We start from the raw sequence: 17,925 nt of genomic DNA on the forward strand, positions 1-17,925 counted from the left end.
GAGGTAAAAGAGGGCATAGGAATTTTGAGGATCCATTTGTCAAGGGATGACTACGGTACTGCGAAGCCTCCTGTGACTCGGTAGGAAAAAAATGCATTTACAGGAGAGCTGCAGTCTATTTAGCCTTGTGCCACAAAATGGAGAAGATAGCAAGTGGAGAAGTGGGGAATCAGAAACCTGCAGGAGCTGCTGGTGCCACTGAAAACGTCAGGACAGTTTTCTCAGAGCTGATTTGGTCCTAGTGAGTCTATGAACGATCACATGGCACGTCTGCTGGATTTTCCTTTAGTTGCAAGTTTGTATATCAACATTTCATTTTCCTATTCTGTGATCTACTGTGGCGTATATTTGTTGATTTGTATGTTGAGATGATTTATTATGCCTCCTAAAACTGCGAAAGAGTTTTACAAAAATGTGCATAACTAAATCTCGCAGGATTTAACTGAATCATATCAAATTTAATAAAATGGGGACTTAGTGAATCCAAATGGAATCCAGCAATGGGGAGACCAGCCCTATCGAATTGCATGGAGGACGGCACACTGCTAGGTTGTTGAGCTCTTACTACACACCTTTCTTCTCCAGACGTTTCATGTCCATGAGTTTCTCCACACTGTGTGGGTCCTGAAGCCACAGCTGCATGCGGACAAAGGGCTCCCTGCCCTTCAGGCTGAGCTTGTGCCAGGGTTTGGGCCTGGCCAGCAGGTCTGAGACGGAACCCTGAGTTAGACCCAGGATAGTCTCCCCAAACAGACGCTGGCCTGGGTAAAACAAGAGACGAGCAACAAAAAGGTCATTTCAGAGCACATATACGTGCCTAAGTTCCTCTAGTAACACACTGAGTGGAAGAGAAAGGGAACAAAGACGGGACAACAGGAGGCCGTGTTTACTAAGTCGACTACAAATCACCATCAGGGGTGTTAAACGCCGCCACAATTTTTTGGGGGATTCATTCAGGTTGATGCCAACGCACACAGCCAATTAATGGGTCGGCTGCTGCGGTCTTTAAAGACGCCGCTATCTATGTGAGTAAGGCAGCAGAGCACACAAGTGCCTCCTTACAGCCAGACTGAGAAAATATTAGTTTAGGAAAGCTTGGACAAAACTAAAAGTAACTCGTTCCTGGAACTATGAAAGATCAAACTGGGAGATTTGAGGTCGTTCTGACCGAGTCTAACATCATATACTGATCTGATCACAGCTGGGAGTGGTTTATAAGAAAAAAATCAATATGTAATGATTTTATGATTGGCCAATTCCACGTGATAGAGGTTCGTGGTGAACAGCAAAATCGTAACGCAATAAGAGAAGGGAGAGCAAGAAGTTGCGTAAAAACTGTATTTTAATTTAACATCGTTGTGGTCTCCTCTCTGTCTTACTCTTTTCTTTTCTCTCGCCTCCTCCTAAAACTTTCTGCAATAAGCTCAACAAAGTTTACACCTGCTTCTCCCAGCTGCTAAAAACAGGCCACTTTCCTCTCCCGCAGCAACGATAAATCAGTGTATTTGAATGAATCTCCGTTCCCTCCTCCCTTAGTTTTGTGGTCCTCCATAGGAATGCCCTAAATACACGATGCATCAACCCAAAGACGCAGTTTTCAGAGGTGCCGACTTAGTAAAAAAGGCCAATTCTTAGTCAATTTGTCCCAAAGACTAAAAATCTTTTTTTTTATTCTTACCCAGATTATTATCAGTCAGCACCTCCTTAACCTTCTTGGTGATGGCGTAAGTGTCCAGCTCAGGAGACATGGCCACCATCTCCTGGATGCTGAGACCGGAGTGGGGACCGGGAAGAGGCAGCGGGGTGCCGGGCTGGGACTCCCCACCCGAGGGCTCCTCGGACAGGGGTTTGGCACTGGAGGACTGCGGTTCCCCTCCCAGACCATTGATGGATTCCTCAGCTGAACTAAGGGGCGACTCGGGAGCGGGGCTGCAGCTTGCTGACGTCTTGGGAGTACCCTCTGAGGGTGAGAAACATCCCATAGGTTAGCACACAAGCTACTTGGTATCCAAACCTCATCTCATCTCATCTCCTCGCTGGCTTTTCACTTTGATCCTATGACATCGACTCATTTCAGTCTTGTTAAACAAAACAGCGAAGGTGCTTAAGTTTTCAGTTTGAGGCTTTTTTATCTTCCTCCCCTCATTCCTTCATCTCCCTGTCTGTCTGTGTAGCACTGCTGTGCAGCTCAGCAGGCTGGAAGAGAGCAGTCATGAGGAGCTGTCAGTGTACATTAGCTGCTGTTTACACCCCCAGAGAGCAGGAGAGACATGCACAGGCGCGCACACGCAATCACACACACACACACACACACACACGCACGCACGAGCACACACACACAGCTGCCATCTGGCACCGCAACACTAACTTGTCTATGACATGACAAACCAGCAGCTTGCTGGCTGACACTGCCACAGCACTGGGGATGGGGGATGGTGGATGGTGGGAGGGGTTGGGGGGGTGGAGAGATTGGTGCGGGTGGGAGGGGTGAGTGACAGGATGACAGTAACAACTACCCACAAGCTCTAATCAGGTTTACAGAGCCGTGCTCCAGCCTGAGGAGGGGCCTGTGTGAATCCATACGCACACGGTCTGTCTGTGTGTGTGTGTGTGTGTGTGTGTGTGTGTGTGTGTGTGTGTGATGTTTGTTGCCTCTGTTTGTGTGTGTGTGTGTTTGAGCAAGATAAATAAAAATGTAATGGAATTTCTATGAACTTTTGTTGAGTGCCGGGTCACGGGCCAAGGAACAATACACCTGTGTTACACACACACACACACGGGTGTTTGCCTTTCCCCTGTTAATAATTTCATGAGGCCGCACGCCTTTGTTCTTTATTCTGATTGGTCAAAAGAGAAAAAGCTGATACCAACTGACTTGACATCAGCAAAGGTCCAGAGAAATGCAGGCTGGACCTAATGCAGGTTCTGGTGGTTCTGGCCGGTCAGAGAGATGTTCCCTGGTGTTTACCTTGGTTCTGTGCCTGCTGGATGATGTTTGGGCCCTGGTCTCCGTTGAGCCACGGCTGCATGCGGAGGTACGACTCTCTGCTCCTCTGGTTCAGCTTGTTCCACGGTTTGTGTCGGGAGAGACTGTCGCTCAAGATCCCCTGAAAACACACACGGAGAACGGGTCAGGACCAGATGACGCCACACGCAGTTTTCAGCTCTCTGCCTCTCTGTAGGCCGTCTTTGTACCAAACCTCCTCACCTCTTTGGAGTCCTCCTGGTTGTGGTTCTCCTCTCCCGTCTGGTTGGACACTGTCCTGCGGTGGTCTGTGTGCATGTTGCTCCACCACTGCTCCCTCCAGTAACCCACACCTCCGGCGCTTCCAGAGCGGCCCGACCCCTCGGAGCTCCTGCCCATCCTGAGACCGCCGTCGGTGCACATGTCGATCCCCGAAGAGCCCCTGCCCTCCCGCTTCATGCCGGAGCTGTAGTCCAAGACTGGAGATGGGGATGAGGGGGATGACAGGAGAGAGCTGCCAGGCTTCTTGAGGGAGAGTGCCAGGGGGTTGTAAGGGGGCAGGGGGGCGGTGAGCTGAGAGCCCAGCAGGTCCCTGGACAGCGAGGACGAGGTGGAGGAAGACGAGGCTTTGAGGATGGGCTCCAGCGCTGCCTGCTGAGCCTCCATCTCTCTGCGAGCTTGCTCTAGGATGGAGCGGATAGCCTCGTCTGACCCACTGCCCATACCGCCTCCTAGTCCACCTCCTAGTCCGCCTCCTAGTCCACCTCCGCCGCCTTTCAGTCCGGCATACGAGGGCTGAGCATGGGACAGGTCTGTTGAGGAAGAGAGAAGTGGCCGTCACAGGAGATCTCCACACACTCACATGGGGCCTGATACAGCCTGTCACAGACTTCAGTCATAAAAATGGATCTAATTGTTAACAAGTAATTTTGAAATTCACGAAAAATGAGAATAAAAAGAAGGGATTCTGAATCTGTGACGGTTCCCTACATGCAGCTTCAGCTTCAGAGAAGTGCGACTCACCGGCTTTCTGCACCTGCAGCTCTCGCTTGGCCTGCTCCAGAATGGACTTGATGGCCTCATCTGAACCTGCCTCTGGGGTACGGACGCGAGCAGTGATGTTACCTGGGAGGAGGGAGGAGGGAGGAGGGAGGAGATAACGAACCTCGTGAGATTAAAACACAGAGATAAACAAGAACACGGCAGGTTAGGAGAACACAGAGGACATCAAATGATTACTCTGCACGGCACAAAGAACAACAATCCCACCACAGAGCTGGAAGGCAGCTACACTGGAGGGATTGTTACATTTCCTGCGGTCCCTCTGGAGCTCACACATGCACACGTGTTACAGGCTTCTTCTAAATACTCCCCACAGAATAACAGCGAGCAATAAAATCCCTAAATACACATGCTGGCTTTCCTTTGACGCAAGTCACTGTAGCTGTGCGGGTTCCTTCAAGGCACGTTAACAACTCTATGCCTCCCCGCAAATTAATATCGCAACTCGCACACACACACGTACGTACGCACACGCGCGCACTAGACAGAATGCACCCCGACACAAACATGCCACACAGACAGAACGTGCTGGAATCTCTGCGTGTGAAGGGGACAGACCTGTGTGCGAGGCTGTATCAGAGACGGCTCTCCGCTTCGGAACGTCCTGAAACATTCGGCTAAGCTGGGGCTGGCCTGAGCCCTCTGTTAAAAACAATATACCACACACACACCACGTTACAGCACTTGTGTGTTTTGGTTACAACTAGACTACACGGTGGCCTGTAGTGCTCTGCACACACATGAAACATGTCTGGGGGTGGACACTTCCATCCGATGCACATGAGGGTATTGATCCGTAACCATCTGTGGCCCCAGCAGGAATCAAACCTTTCTCTAATCCAGGGATAATGAGCGAGTACACAGACAGAGCTGTGACGACTGAATCATTTTAAAGGACATAACAAACAGGGCCGCACTAATTGCTGTAAGTCTGCTTAAATGGTGGATTTCGCTTTTTTCTTGGTACCACTGAGACTTCCTTCAATCAGAAATGTACTGATGCGTTAACAAAAGCAGGCCCGAGCTAATCGAATCTGCCCGCAGTTAACAGTACCCCTGCCTTCCTCCCAGTTCCTGCCGATCAATACTATTGATGTGTGAAAGGTTTCTGTATTGACTGCGATAGCTCGGAAAAGCTCTTGGGATCAGTGCATGACTAGGAACTCAGTCAAAACACACAGGTGTGGCAGAGGATGGGAGTTGGAAAAGAGAAAGAAAAATAAAAAGCTAGTCCATATTGACAGGCTAATCAATGGCTCTGTGCAGGGCTTTGCTCTCATACACATGCACGCACGCACGCACGCACACACACCGACACACACAGACTGACAAACTCACCTCTCTGCCGTCCCTGGATGCTGCGTAGAGCGAGGATGTTCTGTTCATCGGCGAGGAACTGCCTCATCTTGTGGAAGGGCTCCTTCCCCCGGATGGTCAGCTTGTTCCACGGCTTTGGCCTGGCCAGGATCTCACTGACAGAACCCTGCGAGAGTCCCAGCACATAGTGGCCGAACACACGCTGACCGATGTTGTGCTTGATCAGCTGCTCTTTCACCTGCCGGGCGATCTCCGCCGTGTCCATGTCCTCCCCGTCCAGAACGCTGCCCGTGGTAGTGTCAGAGTGGCTGGGCGACGGCGACGGGGCGCTGCCGGCCGTGCTGCTCCCGTTTACGGGGGCCATGTCTGGGCTGGCCGGAGGCGGCTGGGGGCTGCTGGCCGCCAGAGGGATGGCGGCAGAGCCGGAGCCAGGGGTGGAGGTAGGGATGGAGCTGAGGGCCGGAGTGAAGGGGGTGAACAGCAGGGCCCCGCCGGGGATGCCGGATGACTCCTGCAAGGCTTTGGAGTAGAAGGTCTGAAGAAGCTGCCGCTGTAGCAGGGAGTTCAAAGCCATCTTACCACCCACCAGAGGGAAGACGGGGGAGTAGAAGTCCTGTCCAATGCCCGTAGGAGTGAAGGGGTGTGTTTCGTTGCTGCTGGTGGTAGTGGCAGTGTTGAGGGGATCCGTGTGAGTGCGAGACAAGGGGAGCTGGGAGGAGGAAGGGAGAGAGGGAGGGGGAGGAGGGGGCGAGGGAGAGGGATCGCTGGGCATGGCCTCCTCCTTGGGTGTGGACTCTTCAGTCCCTTTTCGCCTGGCTTGCCCTACAAGAAAGGTCAAACACACCATGCATTATGGGGGGGTCAACAAAAAAGGGGTTCCAAAAAGAGAGAGAAATAAAATAAAAAATAAAAAAAAGTTATTTTAATCAATCTATCTCTTCCAGATTAATTATATCATAACATTGTGTTTTCCTTTTTTGCCAATCCCCCCAGACAAAATGCCCGTGCATCTGTGATTTGTACCTTTCTTGTAAGACACAGCCTGGAAGAAAAATGAGGACAAACAAAAACATAGACACTGTGCCACCGCCACTCAGTCTCTCTCTCTCTCTCTCACACACACAGAGACAGAGAGAGTAAACTGGACAGAGCAAATGATTGTCTATAGATAATCAATACATCAAGAGAGTCCTCCTCCAAGCGGCTGCAGTTTGCTTGCTACACACACTGCGTTATTACATTGCAGATATTGCATTATCACCATCTTTCTTTCATTAAAAATTACAACCAGGAAAAAGAAATGTATTAATAAAACTTATTTGAACAGCTGAACAGAAACAGATGTCAACAAACAACAATGAGTGTGAAGCTCTGCTGACTCGGGTGTAATTACTCTTTCACAAATAGTAGGCGATTAAATCTTTAGTTTCACCAAAACAAATATTGATTGAACCATATTTTTTTCGGTCTTGAATCTCCTACAGGAGACGGCGGCCATGACGAGCGCTGGGAGGAATATTATTCTAATGCATTAGTGTTTGGGGACTTAACATGATGGAGCGAGACAGTAAGTTCCCTTTACTGTGAATGTTAATCAATTCAAAGCTATTCAGCTATTCAAGCCTAAAGCAATGACATTTCAAACCCATAAACAGTGGAGCAGAGGGCAGTGGTCCTGATGTAGAGGGCAGAGAACACCGTCCTCATTTTTATCTACTGCAACTCTGCTGCACTTCAGGTTGTGCTCCTGCTGAACCACACCAGACGCAGTCTCTACTTTTTCGTGACGTTACGGCGACTAAAAGCAACGTGTCCGCGCCATAGTGAAATTTTGCAGTCGACTTATAGATCCATTGATTTTGCATTGAGGGTTTTTTTGAAGAGGTAAGTATTCTCAGAGAAACAGTATATGCTTACATGCAGTGTGTGTGTAAGTCTGCTTACTGCCTTGATGTGATCGGAACATGCCCTGCTTTCACAAACTTACCTGCAGCGGAGGCCTTCCATGAACACGACACCCCATCTCTGCGTTTACATGCATGCTCTACTCTGATTATTCATCTGTACTGCGATTAAGGCAGAAATAGGATCAGTATGTGTGACGTGTTGTGTATCTGGAGTGCGAGGAGAGTCGCCTGTTGAGGAAATGAACGTGACGCTCACTCACTCCGACAACGACGTCTGCCATCTCTATCCAATTATGGCGTTAACGTTACGTTTGAATAAATATCTATTACCTCAATCAGAATCAAAGTTTCAGCTTGCATGTAAACGCTTTTTTCCACAAGTCTGGGTTTATGCTGAGCCAGACCCTGATGACGTCGTGCTGAATCCGAGGTGGACTTACCGCTGAGCTCAGTGTTGGCGATGCGCAGCGAGGCGCTCTCAGACTGAAGGCTACGGTTCCTCTCCAGCAGCAGCACCTCCAGAGGTTTGGACGAATCCTGACGGAGCCACGGAGCGGACAGGAACACAGACGGAATGGGGATAAGAGATCTGAGGTTACACCCGGGACCGGCTCAAAGTGTGTTCTGATCTCTGCAATCGTGTTTGATCAATAACGTCTATGACATTATAGGTCATGCGTGACTGTTTGTATGTTTAAACTGAATGCTTTACCTGCACTGAGTCAGAAGTGCCAAACTCCATAGACTTCAGGATACTGAGAGAGGAGAGAGAGAGAGAGAGACAGAGAGAGAGCAAGTGAGCGAGGCAGAGAGAGGGGGCGGGCAGACAAGAGACAGGAAAGAAAGAGAAGAACAGAGAGAAATGCCGGAAGAGAAATAGAAAGGAGAAAAAGATAGAGTGAAGAAGAGAAAGAGACAAAGGACAAAGACAGAAAAACGTGGTGAGAGAGAGAAATGTGTCATTCACTTGAGCCCCAGCAGAGATACACACGCATGCGCACACACACACACTTTCAGCATGTTTTTCTGTGTCTCTTAAACCACAAAGACAGGAAGCATAAAGCTCAGAGACTCACAGGCTTCACCTACATGAAAGCTCTCAATCACATTAGAGACGTACACAGAGGTTTTTCCGTCACACACGTGCTTTAATACGTAAATCTAAGCACGTCCTCACCTCAGCTCCTTCTTCACCTCCTCATAGTCGGTTTGCTTCTGCAGTTTCTCCTCCAGTTCCTGTAGATAACAAAGCAACAACAGGAGTGTTAGAACGTCTGAAAGTGTCCGGGCTTCGACGTGTGGCAGTGTTTGGGCGTGGGTACCTTGAGTGCGGCGGTCTTGGCGCTGAGCTGCTGCTCCAGCTGTGCGATCTGGGAGCTGGTGGTCTCTCTGAGTTTGGTCAGGCTGGCCTGCAGTCTCTGGACGTCCTCCACCAGCTGGGCGGTCTCTCTTTCTTTGGCCCTGAGCTCCGCCTCCAGGCTGGAGTGGGACGCCACCTCCGCTCCCTGTTCCTAAAGGTCAAAGAGGAAGCATGAACTCCAGCTTTCAGATCAATTCAATAAATCAATACTTCTATGCCAGACAGAAGGGCAGCTGGTCAATCATTCCAAAAGTTTCTGTTATAGATAAAAAAAAAAATCAGGGCTACTCTTATCAACCAATCACAATCATCCCCGACCAAGTGATCAATGAAGCCGATACTTTGAATACTGGGTTTGCTACATCACACCTCCACAGTCTGCTTCACGGGCTCAGTTAATCAATACTGTAAATCACTATGGCCGGGACAACCTTTCTTGAATACATTAAGTCAATAAATCTATACAGTATTGATCAGTCAGCTGCCTGACTTCAGCGAATCAATAATGGCAGCGATCAATAAATCATAGCCTCAATCAGCCAAGGTCAATCTGATCCTAAATCTATCAGTGTGTCTGCGAGCAGCGCAGTAAATCAGCGGCGCGTGCGTTACCGTGTCGCCGTCGGCCTTGGTGGGACTGCTGGGCTGCTGGGATTGGTTCGTCAAGGACAGCTGCTCTCTCATTGACTCCGCCTCCCTCTGAGCTGCCTCTGCCCGCTGGAAAGAGGAGGAGGAGGGGGAGGAGGGAGGTTAAAGGTTAAAGGCATGATCCAACCTTGGTTACTCGCCCGCCGCTGTGTGTGTGTGTGACTCATTCGATGCTGCGCGTTGGGAGGTTTTGCTCATTACGAAGCCATTTAGGAGAGACGCTTCATATCTCTAAACATCTGCTAAGCTCCAGCTGAAAGGTATTTGTAAATCAATAAACAACAATAATGAGAATAATCATTGTAAATAAATGACTTCATAAATATGAGCTCCAAGGCCTCGCTTCCTTTGTGTTAATTTTCACGCCCATCGATATCAACGGCAACTTTTGTGTGAACCTGATCAATCGAGCTCCGCCAGCGGAAGTGAAGCTGCGCCGCTATGGAAAATTTAGCGTGAACTGAGCCTTGAAGGAGTGATTTAAAATAAACCCTTAATGCATACGTAGTAAAGATGTGGAATAAAGCGACTCGATGACTTAAAAGAGACCTCAACTTCTCCGTTGGGTCGCTTTGTTGTTGTTGTTTGTCGGAAGCCTTGATTACGCTGGTAGGAACGCTGTAGGTGAGATAAAAAGGGTAGACATTCCTTCCGTTTCTATGGCAACCTTTTCCTTGTCCCCTGTGCTTTTCCCATTATATTTTCCAAGCATTACCACGGCTGCTTTGACCCACATTACTGAAACCAAATCATGGACACGTAGCAGCACCGAGCTCGTCCATGCCTCTTTTAACGATATGTAGCCTTTTGTTAGATTTCTCCGCAGATGATCAAGCCTTATTAGAGCGCCATGACTTGTAGCGGTCTATCAAATCGGTAACCGTATCATAACAGTGATAGACTAGGCAACGTCTCCTCCTCGTGAGCGTCACCGTCTGCTTTCCTGAGACCATAAGAGAGCGATTTCCCCCTGTTCGGCTCGTCAAGGTTATGATAGTGATTAAGAATTTTGTGACTTTTACAAAAGGCTCCAGATATTTCAGCATTTTCTAAAATGTTTACGGATCTTCACAGATTTCTGTGACTGTACAAACCCTGAGCAGGACTGAGAGGAACATTAAAGGATGCTGCGGGCGGGAGATATCGGTATCTCTGTCTCGTTCACGATGGATTTCTCTCGGCGTGATTGTTGAATACCGACACAGACAGTGAGCCTTTGTTCCTCGTTTATGATAGAATGACACTAAATTGGAAGTTAATGCTATGTTTTTTTTTGCTTTTGTGCTTCATTACACTGCAGACAGGCCGGTTCAACGCAGCAACTAGAAAATTACACCACCCAAACAACAAAAATTGTCCTAGAATTGTAAAGCACACCGGCATTTCTCTCATAACTGTGGGGTGAAATTTTCCTTTTTCAGTGGGAAAATTTAAATTAAATTTGTCCATAGAGCGGAGATGATATCTGCTGCGTCCAAACGGCTACGCTCCAGCTGGGAGTTATCTGAAACGCTGGGCCAACTCGCCGTCATTAGGGGTAACAGGGAGCCGATCCTAATTGCAACCATATTGAGAGCGGCTATCGACTGGGTGGGAGTTTGGTTTGCCAGTCACCAAACAAGAATCCTGTTTTCCATTTTCTCTAAATAAAAAGCGTATAAAAAGTCTGCGAGCGAGCTGGAGGCCATGCTGTCATCCTCTGTAAACCTTCAACCGCAAGTGTGAACAGTGTGTGTGTGTGTGTGTGTGTGTGTGTGTGTGTGGGTGTCTGTGTGTTTGTGTGTGTGGCATTGTAGTCGGGAGTGCGAACCTTTGGGCTAATATTAGCATTACATGCCTATGCAAGCCCTTTAGCCGTACATCATACTCTTGGGTTAATAATGAAAGTTAACAACAATGACATTAACAGATACCACCGGAATATTAACACCAGGAGGGCAGAGGGCTGGAGGGCGGGGCCGCTGTCTCACACACATGTAAAACAACAACACGGGCTTTGTTTCCTCATGGAAGCTGCAGGTCATTGATTCTCTACAGATCGTAAAAACATCACTGGGTTTAACAAATTTACGAGCATTAGTATAAGAATACAAATGGCTCTATACAGTCAAAACTGCCTACATATATATTTCCTACTTTAAATTGTACTGTTTGACTCCAATAACGATTAAATTTAAAGCCAAAACGACAGTTAACATTCTGGCTTTTGCTCGCTGTGACGTGTGATGTCACAACCCGCCTCTTTCTCCCTGCATGAGACATGATGCCAGGGAAGGAGTTACGCGTGGGAGGCTCACGCCGTGTCCCACCAGTAGGAGTCACTCACTCCACGTTTCAGTTTGATACTGGTGTGGTAGGTAGAAATGTGATTAAGCGATTAAGATTACAACTCCATACTCACATGAAAGTGAATCCATTTGTTTGAAAAATGATTTCTGGCTTTCATAAAGTCTAAAATGCAAGTAAACGTACTGACTCATGATGTAATAAGGCCTAAACTCTCAAGGATGCGTCACAACAAAATCTGTGTGGTGTCAGAGCCGAGGTCAGTGTGGTGCTGGGCAAGAGGCCCATGGCGGTGATTTCTGAGGATATTTATGTAAAAAATGCACTGTTGAGCTGTATAGTGTTACCTGATTGGCTCTTTCCAGGTCTGTCATCACCATTTCAATCTCATCGGCCCTGTGGAGAACACAGATCGTCATCAGCATCAACACTGCAGTTATGCAAACACACAGCAACACACAAACAAACACAAAGATCAGGAGGAAAGAGGAAGATATGAAAGCTTAGACAAATTCCAGTGAGGGAGGTACACTGCACGTGTCACATGTTTGTGTGTGTGTGTGTGTGTGTGTGCGTCACAGAGTAGATATTTGGATGTTGGCGGTGTCCATTAAGCAACTGTCTAAATTTCACCTTAATCCATTGATTGTGAACTCCATAACCCGAGCAGCTTGTGTGTGTGTGTGCGTGCATGCGTGTATTTAAGTGTGCGCGTACGTGTGCCCGTGTGTGTGGTTGTGCACATGTAAGCCCCTAAACCCGGGCCACACTTAAACAGAGGGATTACACTAATAGAGCTCTAAATCCTAATACAGCGCTCTAATCTGCTATGAAGCTGTGTGATTGTGTCTGACTAATGGTCTGGATGGAGGCCATGGTTCACCTCTCGCTCGCTCAGAGGTCAGACAGCAGGGACACGTCGCCATGACGCCGCCTCTCGCTGGACTTTGGGTAAACTCAATAGACCTCTTTTATGAATGACCGATCACCAAAAGTATGTCTCAGAGGATCCATGTGACGGAACACACAGATACAAAATGGATGTGTGTATGTGAACACAGTATAATACATTTACACTATCTACCTGTTCATAGACTTTATGTCCTATGATTCATGACAGTATTTAGGTAATTCCTGTTGATTTGTCTTGTATTATTTACCTTAGACTAGAATTATTAATCATACTCTTTATTTTGTTCTATGTAACAAATATATAGCTCTTTGTAAATCTTATGCAGTAATTTATTGCTTATCTTTCCAGGCTTTAATCGATGCATGTGTTTGTCTCCATGCTCTGTTTGTTTGTTTCGTTTAATCGCTAATTTATTAATTTTTCTTTATGTATCTGAACTTTTGAACTGAATGTGCATGTATGTTCATCAAACGCATTACTCGCTAATAATACACGGGCAGCAGCGAGTGTAAAGACTTGAGAGCATACACACACACACACACACACACACACACACACACACACACACACACACACACACACACACACACACACACACACACACACACACACACACACACACACACACACACACACACACACACACACACACGTCCATTAAGCCCCTGTGATTTCTGCTGCAATCTTCAGATAGCGAGCCCACTAACCCACGCTGCCTTTGTACTTGTGTGTCCCCGTATGATAAACACAGTGTATTTTCTGTCCCATAGGCTTGAGTGCGGCTGATTTGAATGTGTTTAACAAAACAGACACAGTTGATATTAGGTCAACACTGTGCCACGGGCGATGCAGCAGAAAGAATCGCATGTGGGTGGGAGAGCTTTTCACTCGCCGCTTTTATTCTTTCCCTAAGAGTTAAAAGGATCTAGTATGCATTTAAGCAACATAATAGTACACTACCTCACCGGCTTTTATCCTGTCTTAAGCTATAGTGTGTGGGACACGCGTGCGCGGCCCCAACGCGCTCCCGTACACACACACACGACTGTGAGGTCATGGAGCCAACAAGCCAGAAAAGCTTGTAATGGAGAGCATTTATGGGCCGTAATGCAACCCAAATAACCCATCGCTCCGGCTCCAAATGTGATCGCTTAATCAAAGTACAGATGCGCAAAGTCTTCTTAAATAACCTTTGGATTTGGTTGTATTTGGGAATTATGGAGGCAAAGCTAGAGGCTGAGGCCAAAGCAGATCACAGAGGGAAAGGGATTTTCTGCGTATGCTGACGTCGCCCGGTCGGGGGGCGGAGGGGAACTATCTGTGACCAGCCGATGCCCCCAGTGGAATTAATTCATCAACAACAGAGAAGGGGGAAAAGGGAGGCTCCTACGTAATGGGAAAGCCCGAGTATCAAGTAGCTGGCACCAGAACCCGGCATCTGGCGTGGCTGCGGAGAAACGGAAGACCTGAGATCCTACCGGTCTGGAGTTACAGCACTAAAAAAAGCTCCCCTGCGTGTGTGATCGCTCCAGAGCCTGGAGGTAACACGGTTTCTCCTGCTCCGTTACAAGCATGGGCCTGGGACGCCACCGCCCAGGGCGCTGAGTCTTTTTTCCTCCACCCGTATTCCCACGATAAGGAAGTGATTGGTCAGATTTGCGGGGAAAATGACTGCACAGTTGTTATGTCCAGGCTGCACAATCCCACTCATACCCGTAAACATTAAACATGTAACCGTTGAGTGTCTGTATTGTTTCCACTGGTATGTTATGTTAGTTGGCTATGCTCTTGCTTCGATTTGTGTGAGTGTTTATGAATCAGATACATAAATAGGATTATGAATGTCAAATGGACACAGAAATGCAGGTTTTGTCTCAGTTGTTTGGCACTGGTGGAGGTTTGACTGCTGAGTCTGAGTGCTTTCTGGTTTTGAAATTAAATATAGGACTGATAATGGACTGATAATCCTCATTTTGATTCTTCAACACTTCACTTTCACTTCAATATTCAGTTATAAGTATTAACACAAATTCAATTTTTTTTTACTCTCTATCTTACTCCATGGCCAAGTGCCTGCCCCCTTCCAGCCTCCGCAGAGCAGCCACAGGGAGGAGCCGAACAGCACATACGCTGCAAAACACACACATACACACATGCTCCTTTGTACGGTGAGACCCGATGGGTGCACCCTGTGACATCAGCCAGCTCTGTAGGACTTCTGAGACCAGCCCACAGCCTCTGAGACCCTACTGTACTTCCTCCATCTCAGACGGGCCTTTTCATCTCTTATCTCCCTCTCTTTCTCTCTCTCCCTCTCTCTCCTTTTCTTTTCCACCCTCTCACTGCCTCCATCCTTTCCCCTCAACCAGTCGCTCCCCGCGTTGCTCCTTTCATCTTTCCTTCCACCTCCCCTCTCTCATCTTTCCGCCTCTCCTCCTCGGCCTCCGTCCTCAGTGGCAGCAGGATTTAGATTTTCATTTCCCTCCTCTATCACGGTCTTATTCCCCCTCTTCCTCCTCTTGCTTCCAGCCCCCGTCTCGCTTTTTGCCCTTTAGCTTCCGTCACTCTGTTCCCTTTCTTTCCTTCGCTTTCTCCACATTGCGTTTTCACAGCGTGTTACCTTGGGGATTTCAAGGAGGCTTAAAAAGGACCAAGCTGTGAGTGTGTGTGTGTGTGTGTGTGTGTGTGTGTCAAGCGCCATTTTGTGTGTGTGTGTGTGTGGATCTGTGCTCGGGATGGACACACGAAAGAGAGAAAGCCTATTGACTCTTGCCTAATTATCAGCAATTAAATGGTTTTTCCCAAAATGGTATCTGGCTTTTGTGCACAGATAAGGGCACACACACACACACACACACACACACACACACACACACACACACACACACACGCATGCAGACACAAACAAGCCTGGACGCACGCATACACAGTGCACAGCATCCTGTGGTGTTGGGGATCAATATATCATTAATCTTTAAACTGGGACTAAACGGTAAAACGAGGTCGGCCAGAGCCTCAAAGCACCATTGGAGGAGAGGGGGGTGTGTGTTTGTGTGTGTGTGTGTGTGTGTGTGTGTGTGCGCACTTCAAGTACATCCAGCACATCTACCAAATTCTACAACAGTGACTGAGTGTGTGTGTGTGTGTGTCGGTTGGTCTCTGTGTGAATTCTTAACGGCAGATTACCCAAACACTAACTTGACAGATCACCGTGAAGACTTGACAGCAGCAATACTGCATTACAATATATTTTTCTTTAGTTGACATCTTTTCTTACTCTTCCATCGCTCATTCATCTGTTGCCAGTATTTCGCGGGACAATGCGCTCCTGTCTGACATGAAAGCGTTCCGTCTACAAATTCACTACGTATTGGTTTTGTGCCGATTCAGTTTAAAGGTTCTCAGAATGACCTGGAATCTCCCGTATTGATCTTTGGCCATACCAGGAAGTCTTCAGTACCTTTTTATTGTTGATGTGTCCTGATCAATATTTAACTGATATTTCCTCTGTTCAATTTGTTTCAATGCTTGCAAAGTTCACGTAAACTAAAGTGTCTGGCTCTGATCTGGCTCTGGATCGTTTGCTGCAGACTAACAAACAAACTGGTGACGAGCGTCTGCCTCATCGTGGAGCCCCCGGTTTTATTAGAAACCAATGTGGAGGGCGGACGTGCACGCGTGCGAAACAGTGAATGAGTTGTGTGTGTGAACGTGTATGTGTGTGTGTCTGTTCCGTGTTATGCAGTACCCAAATAAATGCAGTCAAAGGGTTAAAGTTGTGTTCAGCCAAACACTGGTGATTTGCTCAGCCAAGCAGTAAACGGGGGGAAGGACTCCAAGGACTGGGAGGGTGCAGGGTTAGGGAGGGTGTGTGTGTGTGTGTGTGTGTGTGTGTGTGTGGGTGTGTGCGCGCTTTAAAGCGTCGCATTAAAATTTCAGATCACAGCACGCCACACAGTCAAGGACCCTGACTGCCTCGGGCTCACGAGTGTGTGTGCGCGTGTGTGTGTGTGCACGTGGGTGGGAATGTGTTTATTAGCTTCTGTAAGCAAATGGGACCGGCTACGTGTGTGTGTGTGTGTTTTTTATTAATTTTGCTCCGAGTGAAAAGAAGAGGATGGAAAAAGCAAGCACCCAGCGTGAAGTAACGAGATGAAGAAGAGGAGAGGAGGCGCAATACAGGAAAGAGAACGAAGAAGGATGATGAAACCCATCGATTAGTGCCATTACACCGCGTGCAATGTCTTCCTGTTGCCTTTTCCTTTCACACTCGCAAACTAACAACAGCGCGGGAGATAAAAGACAAAGCGCGGAAGCGGAGAGAGAGAGGGAGAAGAGGAGGGGGGAGGAAAAAAAAAAAAAAGACATCGCGAGGAAGAGAGAAAAGAGAGATCGATCCGTTTTTAACAGCCAATCAATTTAACAACTCTGTTAATGGAGAGACACAGTGAGTTTGGGACATTGTAAATGGGTTGGTGGAAAAACCTTAAAAGCTAAGTTGTTACTGGGCTTTAGTGTGAGTGCAGGGCCGCACAGAGCGCCCATAGGTCAGCACAGGAAATCACCACGCCTCCGTCTCTTAATGAAACCGCACTCTGATGTAGTAAAGATCCCCGTTTATCAAGGCTACGCAGGTACAGGACAACAGAATACGCACGTTTCCAGAGAAACAGAGAGAGAGAGCGAGAGATTGTCTTTGTCTCTCTGTCTTTGTCTCTCTGCATCGTGGGTTCAATAGCGTCGGTGAGCGGTGGGAGACGCAGGCGGCCATGAAACAGGATCACAATGTTCCAGGGTGATTATTCACTAACAATGTTCACGGCAATATGGAAATGTTTTGAAAGGGAGGCAAAACAGATCGTTAAAAACACGGAGCAAACGTGTTCACTGTTAATGATTAAAGTTCTAACCCCGCCCCCCCAGCATTAGCGTCTCGGAGGAATGTTTATCATCATGTAAGTTTCCCACGCCTGTGTCTCTCGCCGTCTGCTTGAGTCCTTTGTGGTTGTAGGGACAGAAACTCATCTTTAGGCTTCTATTCACTGTTCATGTAGCTTGGATTCCGTTAGCATAGCGGTCTGTAGCTGAGGCTAACTTGCAGACGGTCACTGTTTAGGACATCGACGGAAATAAATACTTTGTCGTAACGTTCCATCTTGACTCAAGCTTTTTGATAAGTCCTGTTTTTAGATTGTGCATCGCTCCATCAGGCGTTCATAGGCTAATGCTTATGTTATAGCTGAGTGATGTTACATGCTGCATGTTCCCGGCCCCTCCTTCTCACGCGTGGTGGGAGTTGACGCTGCCATCGGGTGTTTTACGCTTCAGGTGATCAAACGTGCTGACCCGCTGCTGAGACAGCGTTTCATTTTGCTCTCCAGGCCACAGCTTCTTCCATCAACGAGCAGTTTGAGGAGACGGGACACGCCGACGTTCTTATCCGATACTGAACTGAAAAAGTAATATG

The 17,925-nt window shown here is 47.8% G+C and overlaps 1 protein-coding gene across 3 annotated transcripts in view; it reads right to left on the reverse strand.

Moving 5' to 3' along the window:
• Nucleotides 1-17,925, reverse strand: part of cux1b (cut-like homeobox 1b) — a 72,010-nt gene that overhangs the window by 12,208 nt on the left and 41,877 nt on the right. Inside the window, exons 9-20 of one of the 3 annotated variants that reach the window (XM_076140790.1) lie at nt 11,893-11,941; nt 9,224-9,328; nt 8,574-8,762; nt 8,429-8,487; nt 7,964-8,006; nt 7,692-7,788; nt 5,366-6,166; nt 3,989-4,090; nt 3,209-3,777; nt 2,969-3,107; nt 1,679-1,960; nt 573-761 (exon numbers count right to left, since the gene is read on the reverse strand). In XM_076140790.1, coding sequence (XP_075996905.1) covers nt 573-761; nt 1,679-1,960; nt 2,969-3,107; nt 3,209-3,777; nt 3,989-4,090; nt 5,366-6,166; nt 7,692-7,788; nt 7,964-8,006; nt 8,429-8,487; nt 8,574-8,762; nt 9,224-9,328; nt 11,893-11,941 — 2,624 coding nt within the window. The remainder of the gene's footprint in view (nt 1-572; nt 762-1,678; nt 1,961-2,968; nt 3,108-3,208; nt 3,778-3,988; nt 4,091-5,365; nt 6,167-7,691; nt 7,789-7,963; nt 8,007-8,428; nt 8,488-8,573; nt 8,763-9,223; nt 9,329-11,892; nt 11,942-17,925) is intronic. The other 2 variants (XM_076140797.1, XM_076140806.1) reach the window with 2 other exon arrangements.

The sequence above is a fragment of the Genypterus blacodes genome, unplaced genomic scaffold, assembly GCF_046128005.1.
Source record: "Genypterus blacodes isolate CSIRO-AG114 ecotype Tasmania unplaced genomic scaffold, CSIRO-AGI_Gbla_v1 ptg000003l_1, whole genome shotgun sequence".
In the NCBI taxonomy this organism is placed as follows: domain Eukaryota; kingdom Metazoa; phylum Chordata; class Actinopteri; order Ophidiiformes; family Ophidiidae; genus Genypterus; species Genypterus blacodes.